Source organism: Chionomys nivalis, chromosome 6, assembly GCF_950005125.1.
Source record: "Chionomys nivalis chromosome 6, mChiNiv1.1, whole genome shotgun sequence".
Classification (NCBI taxonomy): domain Eukaryota; kingdom Metazoa; phylum Chordata; class Mammalia; order Rodentia; family Cricetidae; genus Chionomys; species Chionomys nivalis.
In genome coordinates, this window is record NC_080091.1 from 20,583,079 (window position 1) to 20,610,537 (window position 27,459).

At 43.3% G+C, this 27,459-nt stretch overlaps 2 protein-coding genes across 2 annotated transcripts in view; one reads left to right on the plus strand and one right to left on the minus strand.

Annotated features, from left to right (window-relative positions):
• Positions 1-6,282: 6,282 nt before the first annotated feature.
• Positions 6,283-20,024, minus strand: Cct4 (chaperonin containing TCP1 subunit 4). The gene is made up of 14 exons (XM_057773125.1): positions 19,755-20,024; positions 17,462-17,514; positions 16,653-16,742; positions 15,119-15,227; positions 13,971-14,113; positions 13,030-13,151; positions 12,306-12,438; positions 10,923-11,062; positions 9,385-9,481; positions 8,936-9,046; positions 8,720-8,850; positions 7,613-7,847; positions 6,887-7,000; positions 6,283-6,481 (listed from the first exon to the last, which is right to left on the minus strand). Exons 1-14 carry the CDS (start codon positions 19,879-19,881, stop codon positions 6,467-6,469), a joined length of 1,620 nt encoding a protein of 539 aa, XP_057629108.1. The 5' UTR covers positions 19,882-20,024; the 3' UTR covers positions 6,283-6,466.
• A 5,364-nt stretch (positions 20,025-25,388) lies between these two features.
• Commd1 (copper metabolism domain containing 1) overlaps positions 25,389-27,459 on the plus strand; it is a 107,108-nt gene continuing 105,037 nt past the window's right edge. Inside the window, exon 1 of the mRNA XM_057771574.1 lies at positions 25,389-25,800. Within this exon, the coding sequence (XP_057627557.1) occupies positions 25,471-25,800 (330 nt within the window). The 5' untranslated portion in view covers positions 25,389-25,470. The remainder of the gene's footprint in view (positions 25,801-27,459) is intronic.

Consider the following 27,459-nt stretch of genomic DNA (forward strand, 5'->3'; position numbering starts at 1 on the left):
TGAGGCGCATCTGCAGCCGTGTTCAGTTACTTTTGTTCTGCATAACTTTTTATTTATTTATTTATTTATTTATTTATTTATTTATTTATTTATTATTTTATTTATTTATTTTGGTTTTTTGAGACAGGGTTTCTCTGTGGTTTTGGAGCTTGTCCTGGAACTAGCTCTTGAAGACCAGGCTGGTCTCGAACTCACAGAGATCCACCTGCCTCTGCCTCCCAAGTGCTGGGATTAAAGGCGTGCGCCACCACCACCTGGCCAACTTTTTTTAAAAAAAGATTCACGTATGCGTTGTATTCCTTTTAAGTTCCTACATAATAATTTTTGCTCAGAATATTTTCTAACACTGGATGAATTTCCCTGAAATTTGTGCTATTCACTTCTTTTTTTTTTTTTTTTTTCGAGACAGGGTTTCTCTGTGGTTTTGGAGCCTGTCCTGGAACTAGCTCTTGTAGACCAGGCTAGTCTCGAACTCACAGAGATCCGCCTGCCTCTGCCTCCCAAGTGCTGGGATTAAAGGCGTGCGCCACCACCGCCCGGCTGTGCTATTCACTTCTATGTAAAGGTTTTAATTTTTTTTTTTTCAAGACAGGGTTTCTCTGTGTAGTCTTGGCTCTCCTGGGACTAACTCTGTAGACCAGGCTGGCCTTGAACTCACAGAAATCCGGCCTGCCTCTGCTTCCCAAATACTGGGATTAAGAGCATGTGCTCCCACTGCCCAGCCAATGGTTTTAAATTTAATCTGCATCATTAACATTTCATGTCACTTTAAATTTTGTATTTGTGTGTGTATGTATACACGCTCATGCATACATGTGGTGTATGTGTGCAGATGTGTGCTGTGTGTGTGCGTGCAGGTATATGGTGTGTGTGTGCGCGTGCACGCTCAGGTGTATGGTGTGTGTATGTATGTGTGCCATGGGATAATGCTCTGTATACTGTAAAGATTTGCCATTCATATTGGTTAAATAAAACACTGATTGGTCAATAGCCAGGCAGGAAATATAGGGAGTGCAGCCAGATTAGGAGAATTCTGGGAAGAGGAAAGGCAGAGATGCAATCGCAAACCAGACACAGAGGAAACAAGATGAGAATGCATTACTAAAAAAGTACCAAGCCACGTGCTTAAACATAGATAAGAATTATGGGTTAATTTAAGTTGTGAGAGGTAGTTAGTAATAAGCCTGAGCTATAGGCTGGAGTTTATAATTAATATAATCCTCTGTATGTTTATTTGGAACTGAATGGCTGCAGGACCGGGTGGACAGAAACTTCTGTCAAAATGTGTGTGCAGGTGTGGTGTGTGCGCACCATGGTGGGAACGTGGAGGTCACAGAACAGCCTTCAGTGGATTAATTGTCCTTCTACATTTCTGAGGCCAAATCTCTGTTGTTATTTCTGCTCACTGTGCCTATGCACTCCAGGCTGGCTTCTGGATTGTCTTGTTTCTGTCTTCCCCCTCTTTACAGGACTGCTAGTATTAAAGGTCCATGATCACATCCAGATTGTTACATGGATTCTGGGATTTAACTTGGGTGGCTGGGCTTGTGTAGCTATTGCTTTTACCTGCTGAGCTGTCTCTCCCTGGCCTGTTTTTTTTTTTAATTAATTTATTTATTTTGGTTTTTCGAGAAAGGGTTTCTCTGTGGTTTTGGAGCCTGTCCTGGAACTAGCTCTTGTAGACCAGGCTGGTCTCGAACTCACAGAGATCCGCCTGCCTCTGCCTCCCAAGTGCTGGGATTAAAGGCGTGTGCCACCACCGCCCAGCTCCCTGGCCTGTTTTTAAAATTTATCTGTTTATTCCTTTTTATTGGTTGAGCCTTGCCCCCATTTTTTTCTATCAATTTACGTCTTCCAGAAAGCAGCTGTTAGAAAAAGTTAAAAGTATGAGATTTGTTGTGGGAAAAGCTTTGAAAGGCAAAGTAGGAAAACCTTCAGGGAAAAACACGATTGGATACTTTCGGAGGGGAAAACGAGAAGAATTAGATGGAAAGAGGCTCAAAGCCTAGTGAAACTTAGAGAAAGCCTCAGCCAGTTCAGAGCAGAGTCCCGGCACCAAGACTGCCGCAAAACAGATGGACAGATCCTGCTTGCACTGCTATCTCCATCACTGGACTTGAACTGCCCTGGAGTTGGCCTGTTCTCAGATGGAATACTGTGGAGGATACTATCAGTTCCATGACTGGGGGCTGTCAGCCAGTCATGTGCTAATAGTTAACAGCCTGCTATGTGTGTGTTTCTTTCTTTTTTTTTTTTCTTTTTTTTGGTTTTTCGAGACAGGGTTTCTCTGTAGCTTTGGTGCCCGTCCCGGAACTAGCTCTTGTAGACCAGGCTGGCCTCGAACTCCCAGAGATCCGCCTGCCTTTGCCTCCCGAGTGCTGGGATTAAAGGCGTGCGCCACCACCGCCCGGCTGTGTGTGTTTCTTGTAAGTTTAATTTTTCTGACAAAAAGATTGTAGCACATACCTTAGCAATGATGCACACAATCTTCACTATAAATTCCTCACAAGTGATCGTCCATTGAGAATTTTCATTGAGTTTTGCTGATTTTGTATTTATAGCCCATCTCTGGTGGCAGCTGATTTACAATGAACATGCTGGGTGTGGTGGTGCACCCCTTTAATCCCAGCACTCGGGAGGCAGAGGCAGGCGGATCTCTGTGAGTCTGAGGCCAGCCTGGTCTACATAGTAAGTTCCAGAACAGCCAGGGCTATGTAGAGATCCTGTCTCAAAATAAAATAATTTAGAAAGAGGCTTATCTGTGCTGAGAGAACAATCCACATTTGATCTTCACAAATTCTGTGTGAGGATATAGTATCATTTCTTAGTTCCTTCCAAAGATACAAAAATAAAAATACCTCATCAAAAGAAATGTTATTTCTTTTTGGGAGAGTGGAGGTGGAAGGCAGGGTCTCTTTTCATAGACCTGGTGGTTCTGAAACTCACTGTGTAGACCAGGGTGGCCTCTGCCTCCTGAGTTCTGGAATTAAAGGCCCGTGCACCACACATGGCAGAAAAGCTATTTCTTATGAACTCTGCAGGATTGTCTTGTATGCTGCTCCAGGGAAATGGCATCTGTGACACAGAGCACCTTTGCTACTGAGCTGCTGCCATCAGTGGTCTCGGATGCTGCAGTGAGTGTTCAACATGGTGCTGTACATTCCCAAGACTCACACACACACACACTGAAAATACCTTTGGAAAAAAAACAAAAACAAAACAAACAAACAAACAAAAACCACATCTATAGCTGGGTGTTGGCAGCTAACACCTTTAATTCCAGCACTTTGGAGACAGAGGCAGGAGGATCTCTTTGAGTTCAAGGCCAGCATGGTCTCCAGAGGGAGATCTAGATAGCCAGGGCTACATGGAGAACCCTCAAAAAACAAAAACAAAAAATAACAAACCCTTGTTCTTAGAAAGTACTTTAAGACTACATCGAAACTGTGTAAAAGTACACAAGACATTTTCCATGAAGATGGGTTCTACAGATTAATCCCCTAGAGGACAGGTGTGGTCTTGACCACACAGATAGTGCAAGGGTCACCAAGCTACTAAGCATGTCTGCTCCCAGCCTTTTGAGGGAAAACATAATATGTATCTCTCCCTTTGAAGGAACAGCTCTGTGTGATTTACATTCCTGGTTTCCCTAGGCAAAGCAGGATAGAGCCAGGTGGGAATCCAAATACTGGAGAAGGGCAGAGTCTAGGAGACACCAGCCAGTCCCTGAAGAAGACATGTAGAAAATGAGGTAATGCTATGACCACATGGCAATACATAGATTAATAGAAATGTGTTAAGATATAAGAGCTAGCTAGTAATAAGATGTAAGAGCTAACTAGTAATAAGCCTGAGCCACTGGCCAAACGTTTATGATTAAGTCTCTAAGTGGTTATTTTAAAAGCTGCTGGGGGACCGGGCAGAAACTTCCATTTATAGTTAAGACCATTTGATTCTGCAAAATGTGCCACAATGCACACACTTGCTTTCTAGGAGACAAAATGAAAATGAACTTTCAGAGATCTCTACCATTGGGCCATCCCTTAGACCAGAATACTCTATAGGAAACCCAATTAGCACTACCCTAAAGAAAGACTGATGGGTAATGACATGCTTCTTTTATTTCTGATTCAATGAGAAGCCCCCCATAGTCTCCGGTATACAAATACCAAGCCCCCAGTCAGTGGTGCTATTTGAGTAGGTTTTTAAAAGGTGTGGCCTTGTCATGTTCCTAGGGGAGGGAAGGCTTTGAGAGTTTAAAGACTGGCACCACTGGCTTTTACTGTTTTGTACTTGTGGTTCAAAGCGTAAGCCCTGAGCTTCCATATCTGCTTTGCCACCATAGACTTTTTAAAAATTAATAATTAGTATTTGGCAGCTGTGGGGGTAGAACACCACAGGTGTCTGGTGAGTGCTCTGCTCTGCAGACATAATGGTGGTAGGGGTAAACTAATAGCTGTGCTTGGAGAGGACCTGGTGACAGGTTTCCTGCTGGGTGGCATAGGAATTTAAAAAGAACTGCCATCCTAAATTCCTGGTAGTGGAGAAGGATACTGTTGTCAATGAGATCGAAGACACTTTCAGGTAGTTTCTGAACAGGGATGACGCTGGCATCACTCTCACCAACCAGTATTTAGCAGAGATGTTTCTTCAGCATGCCCCCGACACCCACCAGTGCTCCATGCCAGCTGTCCTGGAGATCCCACATAAGCAACATCTTTATGATGCAGCCAAAGACTCCATCCTGCACAGGGCTAAGGACCTGTACTGGTGCTCCTCAGCCATCAACCCCCTCTCAATAACAGGCCTCTCCCAGTTTGCCATCCTGTATTTAAGTTTCAAGCCTTGGTTTCCAGCCACTCCCTCCTCTTCACTGAGTGGCTCCTAAGCTGCTGGGGTTCTGCTGTTCAGATCCAGGCTGGTGAGGGAGAGAAAACCCAATCTTCTCTTTCCACACCCTCCTCCTTGTGCTGTTAGTGTCATTGCTGAAATTAAAGGAATAGTCTTTCCCCCCCAAAATTAGTATTCACGTTTTGCCTGCATGTGTACCATGTGCATGCATGGTACCTATAAAGGTCAGAATGGAAATATAACTCCTGGAGCTGGAGTTAGGAAAGGCTGTGAGCCACTATTTGCTGGTAGCTAAACCCAGGTCTCTTCAGCCTCATCACTCTGGACTTTCTAAAAAAATTTATTTTTCTGTGGATTGTTTTGCCTGTGTCTGTATAAACGTGATGGATCCCCTGGAACTGAGTACAATAGTAAGCTGCCCTGTGACTGCTGGGAACTGAACCTGGTGATGAGGCCATCAGCCAGCCCTGTTCCCTCCCTCCACCCCACGGACTCAACCCTTTGGAATTGTTAAGTACATAATAAACTTCTTTTTTCTATAAATTGCCTTGGCCATGGTGTATTACCACAGTAATAGAAAAAAGTAATACTGGAGTTCACAAAAAAACTTACACCTAGGGGTCATCAAGATAGCCTGACAACTTAAGTTTGATTGTTGAAACCCACCTGGTTAGGAAAACCGATTTTTCAAGTTGTCCTCTTATAACCAAGTATGCTTTTCCCGAAGACACAATTACAAAAACCTTACATCTGGCTGCTGTAATCTCAGCATCCAAGAGGTTGAGGTGGGAGGAGGAGGAATTGAGATAGTGCCTGTGATGTGACAAGTTCCAGATATAGCTGTATGAGACACTATCTCAAAAATAAAACAACAGTCCAAATCAGAGGAGGGAAGCAGCTCAAGTTGGTAGAGTCCTTCCCCGGTATGTGCAAAGCCCTGGGTTCCATGCTCAGCACTGGGTGGGGGTGGGAGCACTAGCGTGCACACCTGTTAATTCTAGCATTTGGATGGTGGAGGCACAAGATCAAATGTTCAAGGTCATACTAATAGTGAGTTCTACACTGGCCTAGGATATAACACAACCATAAATGAACAAGAAAGTTAATAGAATACACAGGATTAAGGCATAGTAAGATTTAACTTAACGTAAAGATTAAATTTTGCGGGGTATAGTTTGCCTATAGGCTTTTCCCCAAAATACCAAAACCAATATTTGAAAGTGACAAATTGGGGCTGGAGAGATGGCTCAGCGATTAAGGGCATTGCCTGCTCTTCCAAAGGTCCTGAGTTCAATTCCCAGCAACCACATGGTGGCTCACAACCATCTGTAATGAGGTCTGGTGCTCTCTTCTGGACTTCAGGCATACACGCAGAAAGAATATTATATACATAATAAATAAATATTAAAAAAAGAAAGTGACAAATTAATATGCAGTCTGAAACCAAATATTTAATATTTTCATTCAATTGTTTCAATACAATTTCAAAGAAATGCCAACTGGGAGACAATGTCCAAAAACTCTGAAGAAGCACGCTTCTAGACATGGACACCAAGGTGGTCATCTCCATTCTAGACACAGTCCACATGCTCCCAGCCAGTCAGCCTTATCCAGATTATCGAGTATTTACCTGATAAGAGAAAGAAAAATAACAGGCTTCAAAACTTGTAATGACATAAAATGTTGTATCGTGTTTAAGGTAATTATCTAAATTTTCTCTCATTTTTACAGATAAGAAAATTAAGATAAAAATTGTTATCATTTTGGTGGGCAGCACGCTTTTTTTTTTTTTTTTTTTTTGGTTTTTCGAGACAGGGTTTCTCTGTGGTTTTTGGAGCCTGTCCTGGAACTAGCTCTTGTAGACCAGGCTGGTCTCGAACTCACAGAGATCCACCTGTCTCTGCCTCCCAAGTGCTGGGATTAAAGGCATGCGCCACCACCGCCCGGCCTGGGCAGCACATTTTTAAGCAAAAAATAAAACTCCCAAGGGCGCCCTTTTGACCTCCCAGGGAATTGTCAACCCCCATCTGCTTACCACGTCATCAATTTTCAGAATGCTCCGGACGGTTTCAGTGGCGAGGGTCAAAGCGCTGACCGACACCAACAGAGGCTGGACGACCATTTCCTCTAGAATGTTGGAAATCCCACCCTGTAGAGAGGCAGACACTTTCAGTATTCGACCACACATAACAAACCTGGAAGTGACATTCTTTGGAGTGCTGTACACTCAAGGACTAGGATCTAGGCTCATTATTTCCCATCATGTATTGTCTTCTCAATCAAACAATTAGTAAGGGGACAGCTGTCACTCTCCTGTAATTTCCTGGCATGCTAACAGGGATGTTTAAAGAGAAAAAACAATTCACACGCACACATACGTGCCTAACTAGCGTCCCCACAAAAGACCTATCACGTGCTGTATCTTTACAGCTAAGGAAATTAAAGATCAGACTAACTTCCTAGAAGTTAGTAAATGGCGGTTACTGAACGCTATTTCCATGGTATCATCTTTACTCTGAAGGATATTAGCATCTTTCCAGGTTTCAATTCAGAATTATACTACTTGTATTTTGCTCTCTTTAAGACCAGGTTTCTTTGTGTAGCCGTGGCTATCCTAGAACTTGCTCTGTAGACCAGGCTGGGATTAAAAGCATGCACAAAATCACACTACTTTTAACTACAAAGCCTTTCAACCAACCAACAATGACAAAACGATAAATGTTTCTTTTCACCAACCCTCTCTCCAACAAGCATAAATTACCTTTCGGACATTAATGCCTGTAGTTTTTTCTCCTTGGGCATGCCGGTTTCTTAGTTCTGTTACTGTAGAAATGGGATTCAGGCCAGCATTTTCAGCTAGTGTAGATGGAATGACTTCCATGGCATCTGCGAAGGCGCGAACACAGTAGGATTCCATACCACTCAGTGTTCGTGAGTACTCAGTCAGTCTTAGGGCCAACTCTATTTCTGGAGCACCACCGCCTGCAATAAGAGCTCTGAAATTCACAAATAATTTTAGCATATTTTACCCCAAAGGAAGCTATTTAAATAACAATTTATTGTTTAACTTTAAAAAGCTAAAATATAGCCGGGCAGTGGTGGTGCACGCCTTTAATCCCAGCACTCGGGAGGCAGAGGGAGGCAGATCTCTGTGAGTTCGAGGCCAGCCTGGTCTACAAGAGCTAGTTCCAGGACAGGCCCCAAAAGCTACGGAGAAACCCTGTCTCGAAAAATCAAAAAAAAAAAAAAAAAAAAAAGCTAAAATATAACAGTTTAGCTGTCTTTTAAAGGTAGGGTATCATGGGCTGGAGAGATGGCTCGGAGGTTAAGAGCATTGCCTGCTCTTCCAAAGGTCCTGAGTTCAATTCCCAGCAACCACATGGTGGCTCACAACCATCTGTAATGAGGTCTGGTGCCCTCTTCTGGCCAGCAGGCATACACACAGAATATTGTATACATAATAAAAAAAAAAAAAAAGGTAGGGTATCATGTATTCAGGCTAGCCTGGGACTTGCACTAACTGGAGGTAGAAACAGAACCTTTGACCCTTCTTCTTTCACCTCTTAAGTGCTAGGATTATATAGGTGTGCCCCACCACACACAGTTTAAGCAGTGCTGGGTGGGGGTTGAACCCAGGCCTTTGCACAACTAGGAAGTACTATAAACCGAACAACTACATCCCAGGACCTCAAACTAGTCTTCAAAATACCAGGGCCAGCAAGATGCTCAGCCTGACAACCAACCGAAGCTTGGTCCCTAAACCTTCAACATGGAAGAAAAGATCTCTCAACTTGTTTTCCATAAACATGCCGTATGTCCACATGCCCCCCCCCAATAAATGTAATCAAAATTCAAAAACTGTCATTACCTCTTCTTTACTAGGCAGCGAATAACACAGAGAGCATCATGAATGGAGCGCTCAGCTTCTTCAATCACCAGTTTGTTAGAACCACGCACAACAATTGTAACTGTTTTGCCTGGGCTTGAACAACCTGTAATCTTTAGTGAACAAATTACAAATTAGGTAATGGGGGGGACGAGAGAGAAGAAAAATACTAAAACTTAACTGTAATACTGTTGTTACCTTGAACAGTTTTCCAGAACCATTTAAACTGACTTCCTCTGCTAACTCAGCAGAACCCAGCATGTCAGTAGTGAACTGGTCAATATGAGCAACTGGTTTGGTTCCAATTGTCTGGGAAAAGATAATACATCCACTAGTCAAGACAACATTGCTGGAGACAGAACCCAATAGTAGAACAAGCACTTGTCTGGTATATTATTCAAGGCACTGGACCCAATATTCAGCATGCAAAACAAACAATAAAAAATAAAAAAAACCCCACTGCTGGGGCTAGAAACATGGCTCAGTAATCGACTAGGGCTCTTCTAGAGCAGTCATACGGCAGTTCATAGACCCATATTAAGTTTAGCAGGCCTCTGAGGGTGCCATGTGGTGCATAGACATACGTGCAGCACTCAAAATAACCCCACACATGCAAATGAACATTTTTACATACATTACTATTTTACCTTACAAATGAACTCAATGTCTTCTCTTTCAATATCCTTAACCACCATAATCCTCATCTTATTCAGAAAATGTAATGCAAGATCACTAAGCGCATCTCTGAAATATAAAGTGTTACGTTAGATTAAAGAATTTTATTATTCTGTAGTTAAGATTTTAATTTTATTGCTATTCAAATGGTTAATTATGAGGGAAAACGCTTTTGATATTCATTTAAAAGTTCAAAGTTCTCTTTTTGATACAAAGTCTCCTTATGTACCCTGTTGTACCTGGAACTCAGAACCTGCCTACCTCTGCCGCCTAAGTGCTAGGATCAAAGGCTTGTGTCATTACACCCAGAAGTTCAAATTCTGAAGGTTTCTAATTTTACCAGGAAACTTATAACACAAAACTATACAACACAAGTAATTTCATCACTATTCTTAATAAATGAGCATTTTCTTGAGTGAACATTAGGAAACAATCCTAGACAGAACTAAGTAGTCATGTGATGCTAGCAAGAAAGATATTTCCATCACTGATCAAAGTTAAGCAAAAACCAAGTTTTGGGAAAAATTTACTCAGAGTGAGTAAATGATGGGATCAGAACTGCCTTTTACCTTCTAAAAAAGGAATCTGTGTCCCCATGGTACCTTCTGACATAGCTTATCGTCAGTGCAAATGGGAATGTGTCTATTTATTTAAAAAGCAAAATAAACTCCAGAAATAGGGGGTAAGAAGAGCTCAAATTTGAGAATTCTATTATCTACGGACCACTGCTGCTAGGAGTATTGATCCCACATCCAGTTTGTCATGCTGGGGATCAAACCAGGGCTTTGTGCACATAAGCAAACACTAGTGACTCAACCAGTTAGTTTTAGGACAAATAGTTTTTTAAAAGCTATGCCATGCTTGTTTTACTTGTGGCTTTTTTACATTTATATGTATGAGTGCTTTGCCTGTTGTCCATGGCTTTCAGAAGAGGGCGTCACCCCCTGGAACTGGAGTTCTATGTGAGGCCATGTGGATGCTGGGAAACAAACCTGAGTCCCAAAGCAATAAGTGAGCTCAAAAACAAAACAAAAATAAAAAACAAACCAGCCATTCTCTAATCTTTTTTCTTTTTTTAAAAAAGGTCTTACTCCATCCTAGACTGGCCTGACTCACAGCAATCCTTTGGCCTTAGCCTTCTGAGCACTGGGATTACAGGCATGGACAACTATGTTCAGCCTTCATTTTCTTAAAATCTAGAAAAATTATATATTCCATGTTCAAGTTATCAAGAGATAACTTTATTAATGAAAATATGATACACCACAATGCTAACTCTAAATTTTCCATGCGTTAGATACTAAACAACTGTTTATTTGGCAGATCTTAGCTGCCTTATAAACTCTAGTTCCATGGCATTCATCACTTTCTTCAGACCTCCAAGGGCTCCTGTACACATGTAGTGTACATACTCAGGCACACACACATATATAAAATGTTTTTAAAAATTACTAGTAGGAATCACAAACCAATTATAAATTCAGGATTAAGAAAATAAATAGTCCCTGACCTTAGGATAGACTTCTGTATGAGAAGGACATTACATCCCGTTTTCTTTATCTGCTTCACCAGGTTTAAAATATAGGCTCTTTCTTCTCGAAGCACTCGATCCATCTGGGCATAGTCAGATACTACTATCTGATTATCCATCTGATCAGAAGAATACAGTAATTATTTACAGCAAGAGATTCTAATAGAAAGTAAAAGACCAACTCACACCAAACAGTTAAATAGCCATGCACAGAAAAAAGGCCTAAAACATATATAAAAAAGGCTGGGGGGCTGGAGAGATGGCTCAGAGGTTAAGAGCACTGCCTGCTCTTCCAAAGGTCCTGAGTTCAATTCCCAGCAATCACAACCATCTGTGTAATGGGGTCTGGTGCCCTCTTCTGGCCTGCAGGCATACACACAGACAAAATATTGCATGCATGCATAAATAAATATATATATAAAAAAAGGCTGGTCCTATTTATTTTTAGATTTTATTTGAGACAGAGTTTCTCAGTATCATCCAAGCCATCCAGGAAATCAAGAGTGCTAGGGTTAAAGGTGTGCACCACCTGGCTAAAGCTGTTTTTTTTTTTAAATGAAATTTTAAGCATACCCATCAACTGATTTTTGTATATTTGAAAGACAAAGCATCATCATGTAGCTCAGGCTGGCCTTGAATTCAACATCCAGTCACCTCTGAGGGCTGGGATTATAGGTGTGGACCACAGCAGGCTCTACTGCCTGAAACTTTTTTCTTAAAGATTTATTTATTATGTATTGCTCCATCTGCGGGCCAGAAGAGGATGCCATCTCACCACAAATGGCTATAAGCCACCATGTGGTTGCTGGGAATTATACTAATACAGGGATATCTTAAGAATGAAGTGATTTTTATAGTTTGGCTATCAAGTTAGTCTAAGGCTTACTTGCACACAAAAATACAATCCCTGTGGGCTCCAGTAAGTGGTGTCTCAGCGTACTGACAGCTGAACACAATATGGAAACACAAGGAGTGAATACGACATATACATGGGTTTTCTGTGATGGTTGTAGCTGCTACAATTTTTATTTTTGTCTCGATTTAATTAATCCTTTTGAGATCTACATTTTAAAGACATCACTAATACAGTATCTTCAATTTTTATCTTTAAGAACATATCTTATGCCGGGCAGTGGTGGCGCACGCCTTTAATCCCAGCACTTGGGAGGCAGAGGCAGATGGATCTCTGTGAGTTCGAGACCAGCCTGGTCTACAAGAGCTAGTTCCAGGACAGGCTCCAAAGCCATAGAGAAACCCTGTCTCGAAAAACCAAAAAAAAAAAAAAAAAAAAAAAAAAAAAAAAAAAAAAAGAACATATCTTATTATGAAGTTACAACAGGAACCAATTTGGATTGTACTTACATCTGTTTTAGGAGCAGATAAGCAAAACTGAATAAGACCAATTTTGGCCTTCTCAACTCTTGAGATGCCAGAATTTGCCACTTTCTGGGTGAGAACAAGCCCTTCCACCAGCTCACAGTCATCTATTGTCCCCCTATGAAAAATAATCAGAACAATGAAAAGTGCTTCGGTTTCATTCTCAGAGCCCATTCCCAGAATACACTTCCACCCCACCATACGGAAGTAAATGCAAACCTTTGAGATTACCATACCAAAAAAGTTCAAGCCAGCAAATGTTTCCTAATTTTTATTCTCAGAGAAGTTATTTTTCACCCATGTTATATCTACTGGCCCAGGAAGGTGATCAGCCTAAGAATCTATTTGTTGTGCTTTGTTTTAAAGAATTCTGAGATAGGAGCCGGGCGATGGTGGCGCACGCTTTTAATCCCAGCACTCGGGAGGCAGAGGCAGGCGGATCTGTGAGTTCGAGACCACCCTGGTCTACAGAGCTAGTTCCAGGACAGGCTCAAAAGCCACAGAGAAATTCTGTCTCGAAAAACCAAAACCAACCAACCAAACAAACAAAAAAATTCTGAGATAGAACCTCACTCTAGCTCAGACTGATGTGGCACTCACTATAATATACCAAGCTGGCCTGAACTCACAGGTATCCTCATGCCTAAACCACCACACCTAGCTGTAATCTCATTTGGGTAACACTGGAATTGAAATTAGAGATGCTTACCCAAGCTTCTTCACTATTTTAATATCTCTAAGATCTACACTGGTAGCTGTGGCTGGGTCAATCACTTTCATCACCGCATTGACACTCATTGGAGAGAGCAGACTTGAATACTGAGACACAACCTAGATTTAAAACAGAAAGTTACTTTCAGAGACATGGTAATTAAAAAGACAAAACAACCGAACAATCTTGGCTTTGCAAGGGCTTGTTACCACCTATTTGGATATGGTAGCTAGAAGGTACCCAGAGGAGACTAATGGTTAAAGATGTCCCCCCACCATAGCTGAAGAGATGGCTGAGTTAGGAGCACTGGCTACTCTTCCAAAGGAATGGTTCAATTCCCAGGACCCACACGGCAGTTAACAACTGGCTCTAACTCCTGTTTCAAGTGATCCAATGTCTTCACCTGGACATACATGCAGGCAAAACACCCATGTACTTAAAATATAAATAATTTTTTTAAAAAGACACCGTTGTTACTATGTTCTATGTACCATTTAGATTTGTAACTAGAGGAAATGAATGCAAAAAACTGAAATGCACTTGGAGAAACAATGATAGAGCAGATGGTAACATGAAAAGTTTTTATTAAAATTCTTGCTTATAAACTTAAAAAAATTATGTGTATGGATATTTTTCTCTTCAGCCCCGACATTTTTAAAAAATATTTATTTATTATGTATGCAATATTCTGTCTGTGTGTATGCCTGCAGGCCAGCAGAGGGCACCAGACCCCCTTACAGATGGTTGTGAGCCACCATGTGGTTGCTGGGAATTGAACTCAGAATCTCTGGAAGAGCAGCCAGTGTTCTTAACTCTGAGCCATCTGTCCAGCCCCACCCAGTTGTTCTTGAGGCAATGTTAGATGCAGTACATCATTTATGACAATACCATAAGACACCTTTAGCTGTAATTTAATTGTCCCTTAGTGATAGTCTCACCTTTGAATTCAATGAAGTGGTTGCGCTATTTAACAAAGTTTCTCTGTCGCTCAGCTGCACAGGTCGAGACATGTCAGTAAGGATTTCAAGACCCTTTTCCAAAGCTTTTTGGAATGATTCAGAAATGATGGTCGGATGGATACCTGTCATTTGTGAACCAAGTTAATTATGACAAATTACCATGTCATATTTTAAAATGTTTTACTCATTAAAATGTCAAAGTAATTTAAAACTTTCCCTTCCTCCTTTTTCCTCAGGTTGACCCCAGGGCCTCCAGCACGCTAGGCAAATATAAAAACTACTACACTATACTACGAGGCTCCAAATATTTTTTTAAATATTTATTTATTTATTATGTATACAATGTGTGTATGCCTGTATGACAGAAGAGGGCACCAGACCCCGTTACAGATGGTTGTGAGCCACCATGTGGTTGCTGGCAATTGAACTCAGGACCTTTGGAAGAGCAGGCAATGCTCTTAACCTCTGAGCCATCTCTCCAGCCCCTCCAAATATTTTTCATTCAAACTAATTTATAATTCAATTGTAAAGAGAATGGCTAAATAATTGCTGGTTATGGACAGCAGTTAACTTCTACTTGTTCTACTTGAAATAGATCAATATATTTTTATGTAAAATTAAAGCAGGGTGACCAGAGAGTTGTTACTATGATTAAACACTACTTATCAAAGTAAGAGTTCTATTTTATCATCTAAGACGTCTTTGTAAGCCTTAGACTAGTAACACTACTACCATTGATTTCTGAAAAGCACAACTCTAATTTCTATAAAGTCTTGCAAATCAAAAGCAAAATAAAAATTCTTGATAAAAAAGTAGTTACTTCAAATTAAATATTAAAAGCCGGGTGGTGGTGGTGCACGCCTTTAATCCCAGCACTCAGGAGGCAAAGGCAGGCGGATCTCTGGGAGTTCGAGGCCAGCCTGGTCTACAAGAGCTAGTTCCGGGACAGGCACCAAAGCTACAGAGAAACCCTGTCTCGAAAAACCAAAAACCAAAACAAAACAAAACACAAAACAAACAAAAAACAAATTAAATATTAAATTCCACATTACTTAATAACCTGGCTTTTATGCATTTTGCCTTTAAAAAAAACTGTCATTCTTAGTAAGCAAGCATATTCTACATACCTTTCTGCAGAAGCTTGGTACAGGAGTCTAAGAGAGAGCCAGCAATGATGACAACCGATGTGGTGCCATCCCCTGCTTCTATGTCTTGAGCCTTAGACAGCTCCACCAGCTATGTAAACAGAACATGCCAAGATGCTGAGAAACGAGAACCCAGCAGCATCTAACTCAAACCATCACACCAATGTCACTAACACAGAATTACAAAATTTAATACATTCCTGACATTTGATTTTTAGTTTACTTTGGGCTTCATTTAAAGACAAACTGTGGTACACAAAATTATTCTTATAATGGTCTCTAGTTTACATTGTGGATTGTGCAGAGAAGTTCTCAGAAAATTCTCTTTAAAGTCCTATCCAAAAGCATCAATACTTAGGGCTTGTGATGTGGCTCAGTTGGAAGAGTGCTTGCCTAGAACCCCTGAAGCCCTGGGTTTGAGCCCCAAACCAGCATAATGAAGGTGTGGTGGTGCACATTTAAATCCAAGACCTAGGAGGTGGATCAAGTTCAAGGCCTTCCTTTGCTACACAGCCAGTTCTAGGACTAGTCTAGGCCAAAAAGATACCCTTTCTTAAAAAAATGCAGTAAGGTCTCATAGGTATCTTATGTAGATGGAGAACACATGAAGTCATTCCACGTGGGAGTATAAACACCTTTGCCAAGTTTTTCTCAAGTGACCACAGTAAGCATGATCTTACCCATTTACAAGTCACATTTAAATAAGGGACCTTTTCTGAAGCAGGGTTCTATGTTGTCTTTAACAGGCTCTAATGATCCTCCTGCCTCACATCCAGAGCACTTAAGATTACAGAAACTCATTGCTGTGCCAACAGTATGTTTTAAAAGATAGCAATTCTTAAAGCACATTATTGCAAACACAGCTTCTCGCCATAAGGCTAATTGTGACTCTTGAATTATTATTTTTTAATAAACACCAGTGAAAACTAGCATGTGACTAAAATGATTTTATATTCTAGGAACTGTGGATGTAGCTCAGTAGTGTTTGGTGAGCATCTACAATGCCATGGGTTCAATCTACAGCACAGAATAAGCAAACAAAATTAGTTCTCTTATAGGATACCTCATACTCAAAAAAACAGTATCTTAAAAATGCATATTTTTAGTAAAGATAAAAAAATTCTTGCGGGGCGGTGGTGGTGGACGCCTTTAATCCCAGCACTTGGGAGGCAGAGGCAGGTGGATCTCTGTTGAGTTCGAGGCCAGCCTGGTCTACAAGAGCTAGTTCCAGGACAGGCTCCAAAGCTACAGAGAAACCCTGTCTCAGAAAAACAAACAAACCAAAAAAAAAACAAAAAAAACAAACCAAACCAAAAAAATCCCCTCCCTGTTTAAATAGCATACATTTCAACTTCATTAAATATTATACAAATACAGTTTAACCAGATAGCACATACCCATGCCTATAACTGCAGTACTCCAGAGGATGAAGCTGAACTGCTGCCAAGTTCAAGGCTAGCCTGAGCTATATATAGTGAACATCCTGTCTCAAAACAAACCACTTATTTACACTTACCATTCTGGCTGCTGGGTGCAACACTTGCATTTGTTTCAGAATGGTGGCGCCATCATTTGTAATGGTCACATCACCTTTTCCATCTTGAATCTAGAAAATTTGTTTTTGAGAAATTTAATCCAGTACTCTACAAGTGTTATTCCATTTACTATTACAAACAAGTTAATGTATACATACTGCTTAATCTTCAATTCTTTTCTTTCATTAGTATAACACATCTGAGGGCAGCGCTCAGAGATCTACCTCTTAAATTTGAGGATACATCAGTCCAAAGTTATTACACTGTATCTGTCTTATACTGCCAGTCAATTAAGAAAACAGTTTGAGTCCAAGGACTAGAAGAAAGGCGGCTGGGAAGGGGCTACAGGATCATGGGGAGTGGGGTGGGGTAACGACCATCTGAAAAGTTGAATGGGACATGGCAGTTCATACTTGTAATCCTAGCACCTATAAAGGAATAAATACAGAGCCAAACATGGCGGTACAAGCCTGTGATGCCTACACTTGAAGCAGAGGCAGGAGGATCAAGGACAGTCTCAGATATTTCTAAGTCTGACTCAAATAACAAACAACTCAAAAGAACTAAACTATATAGTTAAATGCTATCTAAGTAATCTCTCCTTTTAATGAATTCTAACACTTTGAAGGGATTCGAGGAGGGAGAGGGGGCGCACATGCAAGGGTTCCACCTTGTTCCATATAGGCAAGCACACTACCATAGAACTATGTGCCAGCCCCAGACAGCACAAACTTTCATCAGACCTCAGGATGTAAACAGGAGCTCTCAAGAATAACTTATTTATTTATACCATTTTGTCCATTCCTTTAGGTCCAAGGCTTGTCCTAATGGCATCAGCGACCGCTGTTAAATAGAAGAAAAACAGAAACCAAGACTTAAAAAAGCAAAGTGCTTTGTTTCAAATCTGTCCTACAGATTATGGTATAAACCAGAACACTTCACATGTGTTATGCCTATGCCTGTGAGATTCAAACTGGCACAATCTAGTCTTATGTTCTGAGAGTTTTATTTCCTTTATTGGTTAAAACAGGACAAGCAGCAAGGGAACAGTTAGACGGCCTAACACAGTACACAACTCACTCATCTGCTTTCTCTCTGGAAACACATTTGTAGGGCCCATAGTCTAATAAATTTTCTGTATTCCACAACTAGTATACCTTTGCCTGTATCAGGTAAAGAGTAGAGAATTTAACAGGAAACACAGAGTATGAGCGGTAATATGTCTCATGTACTTCATGACTTTGGTCTAGCAGTCAGTATCAGTTTCAGGTAATCTTAGCGGACCGGCTTCAAGATACTCACTACCGAAAGAAATACAGTATTTCAGACTCTACATTTCTAGAAGGTTAATCTGTAGCACAAGTTAAGTACAAGACAGAGACTGTTAAATGATTCACACTGAGCTACCAGTATTTTGTGTCTGTGAAATTTTCCTCATCATTAGCAGGTATTATTGTCTTTGAGGATAAGGGGATAGTTAACCAGATAACACCAAAATAAATTAGTGCCCAGAACTAAACTTAAGCTGTAGCTGGCAGAAGCCTTTCTCACTTCCTAGGGTTTTGTTTTGGAAAAACTAGTTTGCCCCTTGCTCTTTGAATAACTAGTTAGGTTGACAGGCAATTTGGGTGACCCCCCCCCCAAATTGTATGGCTTCATTTGTCCTGTTTGAACTTTTTGGTGCACCTCGCCTTTGAAAGGTGACAGTGTCAGACAGTTTCTGTCAACCTGACACAGTTAAAGACATCTCAGAGGGAACCTCAATTGAGAAATTACAATTAAGACTGGGCTGCAGGCAAGCTTGTAAGAAATGCTCTGAATTAGTGATTGATGGAGGAGGGCCAAACCCACTGTGGATGGGACCATTTCCTGGGCAGGTGGTCCCGAGTTCTGTAAGAAAGCGGGTTGGGCAAACCTCGAGGAGAAAGCCAGTAAACAGCACTTCTTCACGGTCTCTGCATCAGCTCCTGCCTCTAGGTTCCTGCCAATTGAGTTCCGACCAAATAACCCCGCCCCCCAAGTTAGTGTTGGTCACCGGTGCTTCCTCACAGCACTCAGATGGCCCTAGACTTTATTTTTCAACATCTCAAGATTCCACCACTACTTAAGTAATTATTGAACTCGATTTCCAGGTATTAGGTAGCCTCTCCAAACTTGCAAGCGCCCATCTGATCAAACTGACTTCCTTTTATCCTCCTGCCCGCTCTTCTTACAGCGGGGCTGGTGACTTGCGATGCCTGCGAGGTATACACACCTCACATTTCATCTTCCCAGCAACCCGACAAATGAACTGTTACCTCACCCCATTTAAGGTGGTACTGGAAACAGAGCCACACGTTTTCCAGGATCCCAGGTCCTTCAAGGCATGGGCTTTTGCAATTTCACTTCTCACACCATGCCTCTTTTTCTCCAACCCAAACAACTACATTCCAGACATACCCAGGCAAGGCCCTCTAAGGCTCTGTTCCTAACTTTACTTCCACTTTCCTTCTGTTTCAGCTGTTTCTCTAAATCCTTACAACTACAGAAAGCTATCTTCCCCGAATTTGCAGTAAGGGAACTACTTTGGCTCAGAATCTAAAAAACATAAAATAACAACACGCAGAGACTAAAACTCAGGTCTGTCTGGTTTTCACCATGAGTTCCGTGATAGCGCTCCACCTGCCAGCTCAACGGAACACACCCCACTTACACTACGGTCCAGACAGTACCACCGAACCAAGCAAAGCCCATTTAAATTGCATCTTCATAGACTATGGTTAAAAGGAAAAAAAATACGGCACCGTCTACCACTAGGCCTAACAAACAGTCACACTTTGCTTCACAAGAGTCAGATCTCAAGATCACCGCCCCAGCCCTCGGCTTTTAGGCAGCTGCTGTCCGCACCCACGTGACGCACACCGCACAAGCCCGCGGGAGAAAACTATGGGGCACCCAGACCCACGACGGGGCGTGTCCAAAGGCCTCCACGCTCGCGGGCGGGAGCGCTCGGCACAAAGAGGCGCTCCCCAGGGCGGAACAACCCGCGCGGATCGGAACGCGCCCCGCACCCCGGGCCCGCACGGCCGCCAGGAGGGCGATACCTTTGGCCGCCGAGATGTTGCTGAAGCGGATCTGGGCCGGTTTGTCGCGGTCCTGGTAGGCGCCTTTCCCGCGGTTGCCCGGCCCCGCGGCGGGCGCCCCGCTTCTGGGAGCTACGTTCTCCGGCATGGCGACCTTGGCGACGTGGGCGCGGGTTTAGGAGGACCGATGGACACGGATTCCGGCCCGCTGCGGAGTAACGGTCTCTGGCCGCCGCCTCCTCCTGCACGAACCTTCCAGAAAGCGACGCCGGCAGAGGAGGCGGAAGCCGAGAAAGGGGCCTTCGCCGCTCCTGGCTCAGGCGTGACGTAAGAGGCTGTCCGCGGCGCGCCGGGTGCGGGAACTGCGCGCGGAGATCCGGCCTGCGGACTGCCCACCTTGCCCTGAGTTTGGGCGCTGCGAGGGAGCGGGAGGACTTATAGGCGTGGTTGGGGACTTGCTGTCTCCTCATCCCATCCTCCGCGGATGGATGTGAGGCTTCTAGCTCATGCTGGTGTGCTGACGAAGCCATGACAGCCCTGGCTTTGTTCCGGAGTGGGTGTGGTGCAGTCGGCTTTTTCTCGACGTCTAAATCTAAATTTTATTCCTAGTTTATTCACTTTGTAAAGGTATCGGAGGAGAGATTTGCAGTGGGTAGATTCTCCCCTTTTGTTTTGTATTCATTCTGGCTACCTAGGAATATACATACATACACTGGTTAAATAAATGGCACCGAATCTTAATAGTTGTGGAGACTGCCTGCCAAACCCGTAAACATACGGAATATAAACATCCAATAACCGATTAGCAGTTAATTGCTAAACAAAGTGAGACGTCTGGGCTGGAGAGAGAGCTCAGTGGTTAAGAGCACTGCCTGCTCTTTCTAAAGGTCCTGAGTTCAATCCCCGGCAACCACATTGGTGGCTCACAGCCATCTGTAATGAGATCTGGTGCCCTCTTCTAGCCTGCAGGCATACATGCAGACGAATACTGAGACTACTGTATAAATAAATAAATAAATCTTAAAAAAAAAAGCAAAGTGAGACGTCTTTACACCCTTTACCTTAACTAATCCTCATCATAATCCCACGAAATGGGTGCCATCGTCTTCGTGGATGATGAAGCTGAATCCCAAATAAAAGCCAGGCCAGAACCAGAACTCCGTCTTTAGGTAAGCTGCCAGGTTCCTATAACCATTATCATTGACTAAGGCAGTTCATATAGGTGATACTATTAGCTCACAATTAATTATTAAGAGCCCGTAAGGTGCCAGATGCCCGCAGTAGGTTAAGGAAGAATTGTTTCATGGACTTAGCCCCTGCCATCAAGAGGAGCTTTTACATGCATTCAGGCTATTAGGACTAAGAGATGAAGTGTTCAAGCCTGCCCCTAGTGGAGACATCTTTTCCAAAGACCAGTTTACCCCTTGCAGCACACAAATACTCTATGGTTGTTGAAACAACTGCTGTAATATGAGGGGAACAGTTACTGGTGCTGGTTTGAACGAGATGTCTCCCATAGTTCCAGATATTTGGATGCTTGGTCCCCAGCTGGCAGCTCTGATTGGAGAAGCTTAAGGGGTGTAGCCTTGCTGGAGTGAATATGTCACTAGGGGCAGAGTTTGTTTTGAAAGCTACCGGCCATTCCCAGTTTGTTGTCCGCTTCCAGTTTTCAGGTTGAGATGTGAGTTCTCCGCTGTTCGTTCCTGCCGCTGTGCCCGACTGTGGCCAAGCTTCCCTGCAGTGCCAGTGATGGACTCTTAGCCCTCTGGAACCATATCCTTTCCCCCTCAGAAACAAAAACAAACAAATAAAACCCTTGCTCTATAAATTGCCTTGGTCCTGGTGTTTTAGCACAGCATCAGAAAAGTAACCACCACAGGCCCTCTGATGTCTCCTGACCCCGAAAGCAGGAGCCAGAAGTGTTGTACGAAAGGGGCCTTCACTATGCCTTCAGGAGGAGACCTGGAACCCGGAAGCTGAGTGAAGTCTGAACACACAAACCTTGTTAAAGTGATCTTCAACTTCCTTATCTTCTTAAAAGGCCTTAGCTCAAACCCCTTTGTCACGCGTCGCTTTTCTGAAATTTACAATTTGTCTAGTTAGCATAGGATTGTCTGGCTCAAACTATTTTTTGTTCTTCGTTTTCTCCTAAAGTCTTCTATGTCCCGTAAAACTTAAATTTATGTTTTTCTTTATTTATCTGTTTTTGTTACAAAGTTGTTTCCAAAGCCCGCCTGGTGACCCACTTGGGAGGCAGAGGCAGGTGAATCTCTGAGACTTACTTGGTCTACAGAGTGAGTTCCAGGACAGCCAGAGATACACAGAGAAACCCTGTCTTCAAAAAAAATAAATAAATAAAAATAAAAAAGTTCTATCCAAGAACCCAACATGACCAGAGGATTTTGTTCCTTCTTATTGGTCAAGTATAAAAATTGGCATTACATAGATTTCTGAATGTATATATTACCTAGTCCTTTTCCATCTTTCAGATGATTACCCTGGATTACCACTCTTGCAATGCTACCTACACTAGCTTCAAGGTTACTGTTTCACACCTCCGTGTGGAGACAGCATTTCACTGTGTCCATAACCTGCGCAAGCTCATTAGTCTCTACTTCTAGGTACTAATTAGTAAAGAACCTAAGACGTTGTACTCGAATTAATTTCTTTGAATGTAATTTTTTTCTTACAAAAATATATGCTTTAAAGACAAGACCATTTATCTCTGTATCCTCTGCAGCTTAGTAGAATGGCTAGCACAAACTGCTGAGAGAAGAATAAGCAGTAATAAAGGCAGAGTTGGAAAAGGTAGAGATGAGACGAGGCAGGGAGAGTTTATTGCAAAACCACAGGGTCCTTGCATCTGCATTGTCAGTTCACATTACAGGTATTATTTCTGGGTGCATATGTGTGTGACGAGGAGGGGAGGCTTGCATGTCCTGCATGTGTGTGGAAGTCAGAAAGCAACTCTATGAGCCGGGCGTGGTGGCGCACGCCTTTAATCCCAGCACTTGGGAGGCAGAGGCAGGCAGATCTCTGTGAGTTCGAGACCAGCCTGGTCTACAACTCTCTGGAGTCAGTTCTTTCCCGCTCAGGTCATATTGTTTGTTGGCGAACACCTTTATCTGCTGAGGCACCTCACCAGCCCCAGTCAGTTTATATTTTTAAACATTCACTTTATTTTATATGTATTTCTCCTGCGCGTGTGTATCTGCGTGCACCACATGCATGCTCAGGGCCCTTGGAGGTCAGAAGAGGGCACTGGATTCCCCTGGGACTGGAATTACAGATGGTTATGAACCACCATGAGGGTGCTGGGAATTGAACCTGGGTCCTCTGCAAGAACAGCAAATGCTCTAAACTACTGAGCCCATCTCTTTAACCTTCTAGTTTACACTTTTAAAGGATTTGTTTATTTATTTTTACATATGTGTGTGTTTTGCCAGCATGTATGTATGTACCACACATATGTGCAGTGCCTGTGGAGGTCAGAAGAGGGTGTTGGAACCTGTGGGGCTGGGTTACAGTAAGGTGGCTGGAATCCATCTGTGTGGGTGCTGGGAATCAAACCTGGGTCCTTTGTAAGAGCAATGAGTGCTCTAAACTGCTGACCTGTCTCTCCGGCTCCCAGTTTACGTTTTGTTTTGTTTTTTGTTTTTCTGAGACAGGGTTTCTCTGTGCAACACGTCCTGGCTGTCCTGAAACTCACTCTGTAGACCAGGCTGCCCTTGAACTCACAGCGATCTGCCTGCCTCTGCCTCCCAAGTGCTGGGATTAAAGGCATACGCCACTATCGCCCACCCAGTTTACATTTTTAATGTTTATAAAATGATTACTTGCTTGCCTGGAACCATTTGCTCGCTTGGACTAGCGTATTTGGCCATGATGGAAGGGAACCTTGCCTAGAAGGGTTGTTCACAGGGTTTGAAGTTTCCCTGGAGTTGAGCTACTGGGTCTTGTCTTAGTTGTTGCATTTGAAAATTCTCTCGATAGCCTTGTGTCAAGGTTTGCCATCTGAAATACCTGTGACTTGAAATTTGATAAAAGACGGCTGTAGTTTGAGCCTTCTGTTTGAAAAGCACTCTAAAATGCAGCTGGTGCCGACCTGCAGCAGCAGCTGTGACAATAGCGGCCCCTGGTGGCAGAAGAACGAACTTCCTTTTTTCTTTGATCTCTTCACACATATATGATGGCAGCTACTCATACACATATATACATACACAGAGTAAATAAATGCTAAAAAAAAAAACCCAGTTCTTGGCAATCACTGAAGTGACAGAAACTTTATAGAAAATGGGTAAATAAGTAGGAATACAGGCAGCCAAAATATATCCAGGTAGCATTCACTCTCAAAACCTAAAAAATGGGGCCAGGTTTGAGAGGCGGCTCAGGAGTTAAGAGCACTCACTGTTCTTCCAGAGCACCTGGGTTCAGTTCCCAGCACCCACATCCGGTGGGTCACAGCCTCTGGTAACTGCATTTCCAGCAGCTCCAAAGCGCTCTTCTGACTTTCTCAGGCACCTGCCTGAAGGTGGAGCACACACACACATACACACACACACAGAAGGTGGAGCACACACACACACACACACACACATTAGGGCCATACACATAAAATGAATAAACAAATCTTTAGTGAAAAGAAAAGAGATGGAGCCAGAGAGATGGCTCAGTGGGTTAAGGCACTTGCCGCCAAGCCTAACAAGTTCAGTCTCTGGGATTCACGTGGTAGAAGAGAACCCATTCTTGTAATTTGGTTTTTAACTTCCACATGCATGCTGTGGCATGTAGGGACACACACACACACACGAAGTAAACATAACAAAAATTTGAGAAACGAAAAACTGCAAGAAAACTTTTTCTATGTGTCAGATGACAAACACCACAGAGAATAATTTGACCTCGACTTTTCAGGCGGGAGATTTAGAAGTTCTGTGCTTGGAGTGCTGTTTTGTCCCACTTGCTACCTTTCTGCCCTCTTTTCTCTTCTATCCATTCCTTGCAACCTCTTTTGTTTGTTTGCTTTCTTTGAGCTAGGATGTCTCTATATAGCCCTGGCTTCGAGGAACTCACTATGTAGAAGAGGCTGGCACTGCCTCTGCCTCCTGGGTGTTGAGAGTAAATGTGTGCCCACCACACCTGGCCTTTTTGCAATCTCTATAGGAACATTTAACACACAAGTATAGTTTGCTTCAAGGTTGTTTTTCATGGATGCACAAAAACATTTCTCAAGTTGCCTTTTAGAAAATCATGGATAATGTACCCTTCATTGAGGACTTAACGGTACACAAACAGGGACAATACGATTTCTTAAATTAGGTCTGAAAAGTCAATATAAAAAATGATTGAGCCAGGCATGGCACACGCCTTTATCCCAGAACTCAGGAGATAGGGATAGGTAGATATTTATGAGGACAGGCTGGTCTGCATAGTGAGTTCCAGGCCAGTCAGGGGTATATAATAAGTTTCTGTTTCAAAAACAAACGAACAAACAAAAACAAACAAGCAAACATACAAAAAAAAAAACATTTGTGTGGGGTTTCTGCAGACACCACGGCAAACTCTGGAACGAGATACAGCCACCAAAGAGTTAAAGTGACGCTCTTCTTGAGTTACAGCTCATAGGACTAATCTCACCAAGCCATCTTTGAGTGCCTTTCGGAGTGAAAAAGGAAACAGCGAAAGCACAGCGACCCAAAGGGAAACTCAGCGGATTGGACCGTGATCGAAACAGTGGATGTGTGTGGCAGAACAAAAGCGAGAACTGCTTATTCCGACTAGTGGAGGAGCCCGGCTTCGCGGCCGGACGGTGCCTTTGCTAGGTGTTACGGCCCATCTCGGCCCCCGTAGCCGAGCCGAGCTCAGCCGCTGGGCGGCTGCCGCCTTGGCCATGGCGGGTGAGCTGGAGGGCTGCAAGCCCCTGAGCGGGCTGCTGAGCGGGCTGGCGCAGAACGCGTTCCACGGAAACTCGAGTATCACCGAGGAGCTGCTGCACAGTCAACTCTATCCGGAAGTGCCGCCGGAGGAGTTCCGCCCCTTCCTGGCGAAGATGAGGGGCATTCTAAAGGTACTGCGGTTAGACCTGGCGGCGCTGCCCACCTCTCAGCCTCAGACCCGCCCCCAGCCTCGGGCGCTGCCCGGTGCGGCTCCTCCGGAGCCGTGGCCCTCGCTCTGCGACGCTCTTTGCTTTAGGGACGGACACATACCCACGAACTCTTGGCTTTTTAAGACTTCTCTGTGCCTGTAGTATATTCGAGTTTTCTCCGTCCCGGACTTTTGTAAGATTGATGGGTTGCAGCAGGGCGTGGTAGTGCACGCCCTTAATCTCTGCACTGGGGAGGCAGAAGCAGACGGAGAGCTGTGTGAGTTCGAGACCAGCCTGGTCTGCAGAGTGAGTTCCAGGCCAGCCAAGCCAGCCATGGCTACTTAGTGAGACCCTTGTTTGAAGAGAGAGTGAAAGCGCGCTTGCCAGCTTTCCTGCGTTGTGGTAATGAGGTGGTTAGTGAGATACGGTTAGATTAGCGGGAGTAAACACCATTAAAGAATCTACTTTATGGTGAAGAGTGTATTTACCAAATGAACGAAATTATACATCAAACTGTCTCAAAACTATCAGAGGGAAACATAACAAATGATCTGCTTATTGTTTTGACAAGCATTTTAGCAACTGTACATTTTGTTGCTCCTGAAATGGGGAGTTTAAATTCCCCGCAGCCCTGACAATCCTGGAGTCTCCTTACCCTGAGAGTGAACTTTCCTCCAGTTTTTAAGAGTGTCCAGAATCCTCTGTTCTTGGATCCCTGTTCAGGTGCCAGCCAGTGGCTGGCTGCTTTGCTTTCCTGATCTTCAGGTTGAACCCCAATATCAGTCTCTGGCTTTTATTATTCGTGCTACGTTTGAGTTTAAATGTAGTGATATTTCATTTGTATTTTAATAAATAAAGCTTGCCTGAAGATCAGAGAGTAAAACAGTCACACTGGTCAGCCATACAGACCAGGCAGTGGTGGCACACACTTTTAATCCCATTTGCCACACTAGTTCACCACAGAAGCCAAGCAGTAGAGCGCACGCCTTTAATCCCAGCACTGGAGAGGAATATAAGACGGGAGGAGACAGGTCTCAGCTCAGTCTCGTTCTGAGAATTTGTGGAGGCAGGATTGCCATTTCAGTCTTAGGAGGCCTGGGCCTCAAGGGCGTGTGGTTTCCCATGTGTGGCCTCATCATAGGAACAGGTTCCACAGGCATCATGCCAGGAGGAGGCAAGCCCACTGGGTGCTTGCATTATACCAGAGTGAGGAGGACCCGGGAGATGGGGCAGGTAGGATGGTGACCCCTTCAGGAGGAGGGGCAGAGAGTGGAGCTGGAGGTCTCCTCCCTTGTGGTGCAGCCACTGTTCATCGGATGTCTTTCACATTCCTGTTGTCTCCCATGGCTGCAGTGTCTTCCTCACAGACCGAGTCATGGGTAAGATGTACGCTGTGTAATCACAGTAAGACCCCTGCTGTCCTGCCAGATTCCAGTCCTCCCCACCCCCTTAAGACAGGGTCTCATTGTATAGTCCAGGCTGGTCCTGAAGTCACAGCGATCTGCCTGTTTCTGCCTTCTGAGTGCTGGGATTAAAGGTGTGCCCCCCTCTAGCCTCTGGCAGGCTTCTTAAGATGCTATTTTGCTGCTTTTGAACATAATGATTTTTTTAGACTTAGATAAGGGTCAGCATTATGGGATA

Excerpts from the sequence above, each read along its gene's own strand:
- Cct4 (XM_057773125.1), bottom strand. The coding sequence starts at position 19,881 with ATGCCGGAGAACGTAGCTCCCAGAAGCGGGGCGCCCGCCGCGGGGCCG. Across the intron at positions 9,482-10,922 it reads ATACAGAAGTCTATCCTAAG|AGATGCGCTTAGTGATCTTG; the intron begins GTCAGGGACTAT and ends TTTATATTTCAG. Across the intron at positions 7,848-8,719 it reads CGCTGCCTAGTAAAGAAGAG|AGCTCTTATTGCAGGCGGTG; the intron begins GTAATGACAGTT and ends TGTGAATTTCAG.